At 43.4% G+C, this 11,583-nt stretch overlaps 1 protein-coding gene across 1 annotated transcript; it reads right to left on the bottom strand.

Annotated features, from left to right (window-relative positions):
- Nucleotides 1-1,167: 1,167 nt before the first annotated feature.
- On the bottom strand, nt 1,168-11,266 carry ZSCAN4 (zinc finger and SCAN domain containing 4). Its single transcript, XM_053607435.1, has 4 exons — nt 11,170-11,266; nt 4,272-4,765; nt 1,992-2,154; nt 1,168-1,904 (listed from the first exon to the last, which is right to left on the bottom strand). Exons 2-4 carry the CDS (start codon nt 4,665-4,667, stop codon nt 1,168-1,170), a joined length of 1,296 nt encoding a protein of 431 aa, XP_053463410.1. The 5' UTR covers nt 4,668-4,765; nt 11,170-11,266.
- Between the last annotated feature and the right edge of the window lie 317 nt (nt 11,267-11,583).

Here is an 11,583-nt window from a genome sequence, read left to right as displayed (position 1 = left end):
GCCTGTCCTGCACTAGTCTGCTTGTGCCTGGCGCAGGGCAGGAGGAGGTGACGCCAAAACCAGGCTAACACCACCCAACATTTTCAAATGTGTTTCAGAAATAAGCTACTCCTCTGCTAACCACCTTCTTTGGAAGAAATTAAAAAAATTTTTTTTTGACTTTTCTGATAGCTACTTGTCAGTAAAATAGATATCTGCAACTTTCAGTCAGCAGTCATGTTCAAGTTTAGATATTAATATTTCAAGTGAATTTAAAATGTCATAATTTGGGGCGGCGCCTGTGGCTCAAGGAGTAGGGAGCCAGTCCCATAGGCCAGAGGTGGCGAGTTCAAACCCAGCCCTGGCCAAAAAAACCAAAAAAATAAAATAAAATGTCATAATTCATTTGCATCCAAAGAGTGCCTTTCATCCTCCAAGACCTGTTTCTGGATTTCTGCCTCTGTTCCCTGTATCTTACACTACACGTGGCTGCACCAGAGTCCAAGTGTGTGGTGTGAGGATAGGGGCATAGGCAGAGAAAGTCTCAGCTAGTGTTTGTGTTGTCAGGATTGGAACCCATTGTCTTATGTGAGCACATTTCTGGATTTTTCGTTTTGAGATGGGTGCGCAGGTTGGAGTACTGTGGCAACATTGTAGTTCACTGCGGCTTCAAATTCCTGGGCTGAAGCAATCCTTCTACTTCAGCCTCTGTAGTAGGTAGGGCTACAGACACACTTCACCTCACCCAGCTAATTTTTTACTTTTTTTTTTTTTTTTTTTTCGAGGCAGCTATGGGGATCTTGCTATGTTACTCAGGCTAGTCTTGAATTGCTGGCCTCAAGTGATCCTTGACCCTTTCACCTTGGCTTCCCAAAATGCTGGGAGTACCTGGCCACATTCCTGGATTTTAGGAAATAAACATTAACATTATGGATTAATTCCTTTATTCAACAGATTTTTATTGGTCATTAGAAATGTGCCTGCCACTTTTCTAAGCACTTCAGGAGGTACATTAGTGAACAAAACTGACAAATTCCATGTCCTCCTTAGCCTTACATTGTAAGGAATGAGACAACAATAAACGGAAAGTATAGTCAGAAAAATATACCTTATGTTCTAAGTAGGTAAGTGCTATGGAGCGATACATACTCATACACGTGTTTATGCACATCACATCAGATCGATAGCTTAGGAAGCTTCTGGTGTGGTGGGAACATTTTGCGGGGGAATTTTTTCATGCATCTTCAGGTGGCGGTGGTATGTGGATGACTGGCGGTAGCTTCTGTGACAAAGGGAACATGTATAGGGCTTCTCTCCTGTGTGGATTCTCACATGAGCCCGCAGGTTGGTTTTGTGGCTGAAGGACTTTTCACACATGCTGCATGCAAAGGGCCTTTCTCCTTTGTGAATTATCTGATGCACACGTAGGTCTGATGTCTGGAAGAAGCCTTTGTGACACTCAGAACAAACAAATGGCCTCTCGTTCCTGTGTCTTCTCTGGTGGGCTAGTAAGTGACATAGATATTTAAAGATCTTGGGACATTCCTCACATTTATATGATTTGGGGGCACCAGGGGATCTTTCTTGGTGTACCCCATATGTGGAGTTTCCCTCACTTCTCTGATTGATAGGGACAGACTCAGGGGCAGACTGGTCTGGCTTAGAGAGAAAACCTGGTCCCACTTCCATAGGAACATCTTGATAAAAGGATCCCATTAGGGGCCCTTCCTGGGACCTAGAACTGCCCATCACTGCTCTTCTGAAGTTTTGTGGGTTCTCACAAAAGACATCTTCATCTTCAGGCCTAGGACCATTCTCTTTCTGAATAATGAGTAGGGAAGACACTTGATTGCCTTGACTACTACTGCCATTTACTTGAGTAGTTTTCAAAGAAATGTTGCAGCCATATTCTTTATCTTCTTGTCCTGCAAAAATAAAGAAGTTACTCAATGAATTTGTACCCAAGAAAGTACTTAGGACATCTCTATGGTGTGCAGATTCACCTGACTCACCTTGTCCTGTTTCCACCTTGTCGTGGGGAGTCTGGAAGGGAAACTCCATGTTCTCTTCTGTTAGGGTTCTTGCTGAAAACTGTTTTTTAAGATGTACAATGACTTCTTTCAAGGGCATATTCTCAGAAAAGAGAGCCTCTTGTCCCTGCATGCAGACGTGGACCTATGAACAAAGCCAGATCACCATTATATCTGAAGCCGACGTGTGACAGAAGTATTTTTGGAGAACCTTCTCTCGACAGACTTTCACAAGCTCCCAACTATGAGATACCACATATTTTTGTCCTGTCCTGATCTCTGATAGTGTTATTCTTGTTATTCATAAGCTGTTATGTTCTAACAACATAAACACTGAATTTACAAATACTGAATCATTGCCCTAGGGAAAATACAGGGTTAATTTCCTGGAGATTCTGGGCACAATACTTTCGTCCACTGATCAATACATAACCTTGTTTTAGGTATCTATTTAAAGACACCTTAATATATATTCTTGATTGATTAGCACTGAACTCAGAGCCAAGAGCACTATAACTTGCCTGAATGAAACTTATCCAGTACATCTGTTATCCCCATAAGGTATACAACAGTTTTCTTACACTTAGGAAACTAGCACATCAGCACGATTCTTGGTTGTCAACAAAAAGCACAGAAGTATAAAAATATGGCACTAGGCTCGGCACCTGTGGATCAAGTGGCTAAGGCACCAACCACATACACCTGAGCTGGCAAGTTCGAATCCAGCCTGGGCCCACCAAACAACAATGACGGCCGCAACCCAAAAATAGCCAAGTGTTATGGCGGGCGCCTGTAGTCCCGGCTACCTGGGAGGCAGAGGCAGGAGAATCCCTTGAGCCCAGGAACTGAAGGCTGTGAGCTGTGATGCCACATCACTCTACCCAGGGTGACAGCTTGAGGTTCTGTCTCAAAACAAAAAAATGTGGCACTAAATGTACTGTGAGAAGGACACTTGTTTACACTCTAAGAGTGAAAATAAAAAGTCAGGCCAGGTGTGGCTGCTCACACCTGTAATCCCAGCACTCTGGGAAGCTGCGGCAGGAGGATCCCTTGAGCTCAGGAGTTCAAAACCAGCCTAAGCAAGAGTGAGACTCATTTCTACAGGCATTGTGGCAGGCACTTATAGTCTCAGCTATTCAGGAGGCTGAGGCAGGAGGATCGCTTGAACCCAGGAGAGTCAGAGGTTGCTGTAAGCTCAGCTGATACCATAGCACTCTAGCCTAGGCAAAGGAGTGAGACTCTGTCTCAAAAATAATAATAATAATTAAAATAAAATACCATGTCAGTAAGTATGGCCTTGTTCAACCTTACCTAGATGCATATCGGGTGACTCAAATTTTTCACCCCTCTGCCCATGTCTGCAAATGACTGAGAACATGCCTCAGGTATTGATTTTTTTTTTTTTTTTTTTTGTAGAGACAGAGTCTCACTTTATGGCCCTCGGTAGAGTGCCATGGCATCACACAGCTCACAGCAACCTCCAACTCCTGGGCTTAGGCAATTCTCCTGCCTCAGCCTCCCAAGTAGCTGGGACTACAGGTGCCCGCCACAACGCCCAGCTATTTTTTGATTGCAGTTCAGCCGGGGCCGGGTTTGAACCCGCCACCCTCGGTATATGGGGCTGGCGCCCTACTGACTGAGCCACAGGCGCCGCCAGATTTTTTTTTTTTTTTGAGAGTCTCACTATGTCACCCTCAGTAGAGCACCATGGCGTCACAGCTCACAGCAACCTCAAACTCTTGGGCTTAAGGAATTCTCTTGCTTCAACCTCCCAAGTAGCTGGGGCTATATTTTTTGGTTGCACTTGTCATTGTTGTTTTAGCAGGTCTGGGCTGGGTTCAAACCCGCCAGCCTTTGTGCATGTGGCTAGTGCCATAACCACTGTGCTACAGGCCCCGAGCCTCAGGTATTGATTTTGAGGTTACAAATAAATTTTAGCAATTTTGCAAATGTGGGTTCTGATCTCTGCTCAAATGTTAATTTCTCAGTCTGGCACTGCACCAACTAAAATTAATTAACTTAATCAATGTGTTTGCTCCTACATGTCCTAGAGAATAAACAGATATACTTTTGGGGGGATTTGGTGAGAACATAGCACAATGGAGATTCTCCTTGGTGAGAAAGAGTGATGGGAGGGTGTAATCCAATTAATAACTGAACTTACAATGACTTCTTTCTGTACTTCCAGGCACTGCCAATTGACTGCACATATTTTTTATTCCCCTTTTTCCCTCACCCCATAGATCAGAACTTTGTACTTACTAAAACAGGTTCCTTCATGCAATCATCAGTCATATTCTCCATTAATTTCTCCAGGTTTCTGCCACTTGATTCCCATTTCTCTTTCAAAGTGGACCTGTCATTACAGTATCCACTAATTACAAACTGTTCCAGGACCAATTGAGAAATAATTTCGTCCTTGCTGTGCTTTTCTGGTTGCAGCCACAAGCGAAAAAATTCGTAGATTTTTTGCAATTCCTGCCTTGCACATGAGTTATTGCTGTTTTGAAATGAGTTGAGTTGAGTGCTTGAAAACCCAGAAATTCGTTCTCTGTTCTGGATAGCAAGTCTTTGGGTTGGTTCAAACACTAGATTTTCTGATCCAAGATCATTCCCAGATGGTTCACACTGAAATGAGGTTCCAGGATCTAAAGCCATTCTCAGCAAGAGTTCTCAGAGAGTCAACACTGATCCTTCACTTTGTGGTGTCTCATGTCTCTGGAGATCTGTGTCAACAATTATTGGATTCTTAAAGACTACAAGGGAAGAGATAGGTGTGTCATTAATGCACCACTGGCATAATTAAAGAAAATCAAATCAACCAAAACATCAGTCCTGGATAATTTTATGAATGAATCACACCAGACATTCAAGAAATAACTCTAATCTTTGGGGGCAAGGCACAATTGTAAGAGGGACTTTACCTAACAAATGCAAGCAGTGTAACCTGGTTTCTTGTACCCTCGATGAATCCCCAGCAATAAAAAAAAGAGAAAGAAATAAATAACTCTAATCTTACACAGTCTCAGAGAATAGAAGAGGGACTACTACCCATTTTAGTTAGTGAGGTCAACACTTTTATGATAACAAAATCTTGCAAATATGTGAGAATAACCCAAAGAGAAATATTTGAAATAAAACCTATTCACGTATAAGGAAAACAATACATCCCAAACCAGTGGCATTCTTTTCCAAAATGCAAGAGAATTGAGTTAAAATTCAAAAATCATGGCACAGTGGCGCCTGTAATCCTAGCACTCTGGGAGGCCAAGGTGGATGGGTTGCTTGAGCTCAGGAGTTTGAGACAAGCCTGAGCAAGAGCAAGATTCTGTCTCTAAAAATAACAGCCCATCGTTGCGGCAGGCACCTATAGTCCCAGCAGCTCAGGAGGCTGAGGCAAGAGGATCGCTTCAGCCCAAGAATTTGAGAATGCTATGAGCTATGACATCACAGCACTCTACCTAGGGTGACAAAGTGAGACTCTGTCTCAAAAAAATAAAAAAATAAAATAAAGTAAAAAAAAATAAATATTTTAAAAAGAAATGGTAGGGCGGTGCCTGTGGCTCAGTGAGTAGGGCGCCGGCCCCATATAACAAGGATGGCGGGTTTAACCTGGACCTGGCCAAACTGCAACAACAAAAAAAAACTCTTGCCTAAGCCCAAGAGCTGGAGGTTGCTGTGAGCTGTTGAGCTTTGACACCATGGCCCTCTACCGAGGGTAACAAAGTAAGACTCTGTCTCAAAAAAAAGAAAGAAAGAAAGAAAAGAAAAGAAATGGTAGATGAGAATGTGAACTAGCATATTTTGAGTCAAATGATTTGGTAAAATAACAAATCCTATAACAGGAAAAATAACTAGCCCCTGTTGTCCTACCTACTCTGAAGGCTGAGGTGGGAGAAATGTAAGCCCAGGAAATTGAGGTTGCAGTGAGCTATGATCATTGCACTTTAGTCTGGGTGGCGGAGCAAGAACTTGTCTCTAAAAAAGATATTAAAACCTCAAATTATTGATAAATAAAAATCACAAAGTAGGCTCAGTGCCCATAGCACAGTCATTATGATGCTGGCCACATGCACTAAGGCTGGAGGGTTCGAGCCCAGCCCAGGCCAGCTAAACAACAATGACAACTGCAACAACAACCTCCCCGCCCCCACCACCAGCCAAAAAAAGCCAGGTGTTGTGGCGGGAGCCTGTAGTTCCAGCTACTTGGGAGGCTGAGGCAAGAGCCCAAAACTTTGAGGTTGCTGTGATCTGTGATACCACCGCACTCTACGGAGAGTGACATAGTGAGACTCTGTCAAAAAAAAAAAAAAATCATAATGTAATTTGGTCTTGAACTGCCTAGTGGTAGGAGGTGCTCTTTATAATCTTTTCTTTGCAAACATTTAATCCTTGATTTAACTCACCAGTACTATGATTGCCATCACGCACTGATTTACCAAAAATTGGGTATATAAATTTCTTATTTGTTCTTTCTTAAGTGTATGTATAGCTCATATTTATGTATTTCAATGTTTGATACTAGAGGTGTTTATTTAGAAGTTTGATCTTATTTTTGTGACAGAAATATGCTATAGTTAACTGTGTTAATAAATATATGGAGAGAGAAACCATACACACAAATTGGAAGAGTCAATATTTTAAAAAATGTCAATTGATTTTCAAATTCCTGTGTACATTCAATGTAATCTCAAGGAAAATCCGGCAAGTGTTTTTTCTTGTGTGTAAAAATTGACAAATTGATACTAAGGGCAGATACAAACTAAAAATTAAAAACAAATTTTTGCAGGACACACTATAACAGAGACTCTTCTTAATAAAAGCAAACATTATAACCTAATTGTACCCTCACATTAATCTCAAAAAAACAAAACAAAAACACATTTAAAAAATTCTCCTCGGTAAAACCCAGGAAACAAAAGACTTTTGCTCCTTCCTTTGCTTAGAGCATTTTTTTTTTTTTTTTTTTTGCAGTTTTTGGCCGGGACTGGGTTCGAATTTGCCACCTCCAGCATATGGGGATAGTGCCCCACTCCTCTGAGCCACAGGAGCCACCCAATTTTGTTTGTTTGTTTTTTAGAGACAGAGTCTCACTTTGTCCCCCTTCGTAGAGTGCTGAGGTGTCACAGCTCACAGGAACCTCCAGCTCTTGGGCTTTTTTTCTTGCAGTTTGGCTGGGGCCGGGTTTGAACCCACCACCCTTGGTATATGGGGCCGGTGCCCTACTCACTGAGCCACAGGCGCTGCCCAGAGCGTTTACTTTTTAAGAAAATAATTGTAGGGCGGCGCCTGTGGCTCAGTGTGGATAGGGCGCCGGCCCCATATACCGCGGGTGGTGGGTTCAAACGCGGCCCCACCCAAACTGCATCAAAAAAAAGCCGGGTATTGTGGCGGGTGCCTGTAGTCCAAGCTACTCCGGAGGCTGAGGCAAGAGAAATGCTGAAGCCCAGGAGTTGGAGGTTGCTGTGAGCTGTAAAGTGAGACTCTGTCTCTACAAAAAAAAAAAAGAAAAAGAAAGAAAATAATTGTAGGCTCAGCGCCTGTAGCTCAGCAGAGCTGGCGGGTTTGAATCCAGCCCAAGCCTGCCAAACAATAATGACAACTGCAACAAAAAATAGCCCAGTTGTGTGGCAGGCGCCTGTAGTTCCAGCTACATGGGAGGCTGAGGCAAGAGAATCGCTTAAGCCCAAGAGTTTAGTGAGACCCTTTCTCAAAAAATAAATAAATAAATAAAATAAGGACTTAGCACTTGTAGCTCTCAGCAACTAGGGTGCCAGCCACATACACTGGAGCTGGAAGGTTTGAATCCAGCCCAGGCCTGCCAAACAACTACAACCGAAAAATAGCCAGGTGTTGCGGTGGGTGCCTGTAGTCCCAGCTACTTGAGAGGCTGAGGTGAGAGAATCACTTAAGCCCAAGAGTTTGAAGTTGTGAGCTCTGATGCCACAACACTCTACTGAGGGCTACATAGTGAGACTCTGTCTCAATTAAAAAGAAAAAATACATGTTCTGGGCGGCGCCTGTGGCTCAGTTGGTAAGTCGCCGGCCCCATATACCGAGGGTGTCGGCGCCTGTGGCTCAGTTGGTAAGTCGCCGGCCCCATATACCGAGGGTGTCGGGTTCAAACCCGCCCCGGCTGAACTGCAACCAGGCGTTGTGGCGGGAGGCTGAGGCAAGAGAATTGCTTAAGCCCAGGAGTTGGAGGTTGCTGTGAGCTGTATGGCACTCTACCAAGGGCCATAAAGTGAAACTCTGTCTCTACAAAAAAAAAAAAAAAAAATATATATATATATATATATATGTTCTGCTTAAAATACTCCCGTATCATCCTAATTCATAATAGTCTTAAATTTTGATTCAAAAATATATTTGATCCTTGTCAGCCCTAAAAATGAACAACTGCTTATTTAAACCTTGATTAATCCCCCCCCCCAAAAACCCTTGATTAATCCCAGATCCTAAGGTGGATTTATATAACCCAGGCGCCAAATGATACATTTTGTTTATTCCTATATATGTGAATTCCAAAGCGTATTATCAATGTTAATACCCTGTTTCCCCGAAAATAAGACATCCTCCGAAAATAAGACCTACTTACAGGAAAGATAAGACGTCCCCTGAAAATAAGACCTAGCGCGTCTTTGGGAGCACACCTTAAAATAAGACACTGTCTTGTTTTCGGGGAAACAGGGTATTAAATAGGATGTTAGTTATTCTTGAGCAATAGGAGAGACTGAAGCAAGACAGCAGAGGACCTCACAGGCAGCCCCTGTTGCAGAGTGAACTGGCAGCCTTCCTAGGAATTTAGAGTTTCAGTTTTAGCTGGTAATATTCTACATTCATACCTGGGAGTACTCACATAGGAATGCTAACTATTTCCTAAGATATATACTTATAAGTTTTGCACTTTCCTTTATGTACATTAGGCTTCATTAAAAATGTTCATTTAAAATAGTAAATGTGGTCTTAAATTATAATTGGATTTGATGTAATTAAATACAGGCAATGGTCTTGTATTAATACGTTCTTTTGATAATTCTCAGAATATAAAATATTAGTGGAAGGGTGGTTGCCAGAGGTCTGGAAGTAGGGGATGTGGGGGTGAACATTAAAGGATGCAAATGTTCAGTTATAAAACACAGGCAGCATCAGCAAGGCCAAGGAAATGCTACAGACCTTAGGAAACAGTCCTGATCACTTCGGTGGCACCTGTGGCTCAGTGAGTAGGGCACCGGCCCCATATACCACAGGTGGTGGGTTCAAACCCAGCCTGGGCCAAAACTGCAATTAAAAAAAAAATAGCCAGGTGTTGTGGTGGGCACCTGTGGTCCCAGCTACTCGGGAAGCTGAGGCAGGAGAATTGCCTAAGCCCAAGAGCTGAAGGTTGCTGTGAGCTGTGACGCCACAGCACTCTACCAAGGGCGACAAACTGAGATTTTTGTCTCAAAAAAATAAAAGAAAAAAACAGTCCTGATCACCTCAGCCTTCACTGTTTTCCACCTGACGCCGAGCGAGGTGGCTCATGCCTATAATCCTAACACCCCTCTGGGAGGCCCACACGGATGGATTACTTGAGCTCAGGAGTTCAAGACCAAGCCTGAGCAAGAGCGAGCGTGAAACCATCTCTAAAAAATAGCCACGCTTTGTGGTGGGCACCTGTAGTCCTAGCTCCTGGGGAGGCTGAGACAAGAGTCTCAGCCCAAGAGTTTGAGGTTGCTGTGATCTGTAACACCACTCAACCGAGGGCAACAAAGTAAGACTCTGTCTCAAAAAAATAAATAAAAATAAATAATTTTTCCTCCCCATTAACAGGTTACCTGTCCTTGACAACGTTTGCTTCACTACTTTAATCAAAGTTACAGTTACGCTTGTGTCACCCCCACCTGGTCTGATCAGAATGTCCACCCTGATCTCATCAGTTAATGAGACAAAAATTATTCCAGAAAATTGAACACATTCTTGCCTTTCCTTATCTATCACAAAGTTTCCAACCATCTGTTATAAAATGTTAATCTGCTCATGTCACACCCGTTGTTATTCCCTCAATGGCTCACTCTTGCCCTCGGGGAAGAGCACTGAATTTCTCCTTATCTGGCAAGGCTTTCCGAGGCTCCAAGCCTCTATAGCTCCAACTTAGAGGCTGTGGCTGGGTCTCTATACTTAGACACATGGTCTCTCTCTTTTTTCTTTTTTTCCTGTAGAACTTGTGATTTCTCCTTTATCTGGACCTTTCCTCAAGTCCTCTCTTTCTGAATTATCTGCCCTTCCTCCCCCACAACATACAGGCCACATGTTCTCACTCGGAGACACACACTCAGTTCCACATAGACAAGGGTAAAGTATTATGGGCTGGGCGGGATGGCTCATGGAGGAGTGTAGATTGCTTGGGTTGAGGAGTTCTAGACTAGCCTGAGCAAGAGTAAGACCCCAGTCTTTACTAAAAATAGAAAAACTAGCCAAGTATGGTGGTGGGTGTCTGTAGTCCCAGCTACTTGGAAAGGTAAGGCAGGAGGATCACTTGAGCACAGATGTTTGACGTTGCCGTGCTCTAAGATGTCACGGCACTCTACCCAAGGCAATGGAGTGAGACTCTGTGTCAACAACAACGAAGAAGTATTATGGCTAGAAGTTTGAATTCAAACCACAGTACTGGTGTTCTAATCTGGAGTCTGGTATTTACAAGGCAAGTGACGCCCTCTTGTGAACCATCAAGTTCCTGTTTAATCCTGGGGACTAACAAAGTTAGTATGCAGGAAGCACATGGAGTAGGGTGCTGGGTGCAATGAGCGCTCTGTAAGGTCAGCTAAATAGCTGACACTCGCCCTTTAAATTTCAGCACCACCCCCACTCCAATCTGCCATGTGCCACCATTTTTATAAAATGCAATAAAAAAAAATTACTAGAAACATAAAATTAACCAGACCACAAAGCCAGGCAACGGCCTCCTAGGAGAAAGCTTCTTCATTCATGCACACCCTTACACAGTCCAACACATCAAGCCCTATGGGTCAGAGCAGATGTCACAAAAGACCATCTCCTACCTGGGAGAAGCCCTATCTTTATATCTAGGAATGTTTCCCCAGTGGCTATGCCTACAAATACATGTACCCACACTCAAAGATATAAAATAGAAAATTTGACATCCATTATGGAAACTTACCTTCTTTGCATTGAGCTTCAAACTGGGCAATACTGAGCTGCAAACTGAGCTGATGTGTGGCTGGCACTCCTTCTTGGGCTCATCTGACATCTGCTGTGCCTGGATACTCTCTTTTATAGAGCCTGGGATTCGTGATTAAATATGTGATTGGATAAAGCTTGCCAGTTGCCATTTCAGTTCTCAAGAAGTGGGCCGGCCATGGTGGCTCACGCCTGTAATCCCGTCACCCTGGGAAGCTGAGGTGGAAGGATCTTTGATCTCAGGAGTTCGAGACCAACTTAAGCAGCCAGGCGAGGTGAATCACGCCTATAATCCTAGCACTCTGGATTGCCTGAGCAAGAGCAAGAACCTTTCTCTAAAAATAGCCAGATGTTGTGGTGGACACCTGTAGTCCCAGCTACTGGAGAGGCTGAG

Source organism: Nycticebus coucang, chromosome 10, assembly GCF_027406575.1.
Source record: "Nycticebus coucang isolate mNycCou1 chromosome 10, mNycCou1.pri, whole genome shotgun sequence".
In the NCBI taxonomy this organism is placed as follows: domain Eukaryota; kingdom Metazoa; phylum Chordata; class Mammalia; order Primates; family Lorisidae; genus Nycticebus; species Nycticebus coucang.
This window is presented reverse-complemented; position numbering and strand designations above follow the sequence as displayed.

What these genes read in the sequence shown, in the direction of transcription:
- ZSCAN4 (XM_053607435.1), bottom strand. Translation starts at nt 4,667, where the DNA reads ATGGCTTTAGATCCTGGAACCTCATTTCAGTGTGAACCATCTGGGAAT. An exon ending in GCATGAAGGAACCTGTTTTA is followed by an intron (nt 2,155 to 4,271) that starts GTAAGTACAAAG and finishes CTTTGTTCATAG; the next exon opens with GTCCACGTCTGCATGCAGGG. An exon ending in CAAGGTGGAAACAGGACAAG is followed by an intron (nt 1,905 to 1,991) that starts GTGAGTCAGGTG and finishes TTATTTTTGCAG; the next exon opens with GACAAGAAGATAAAGAATAT.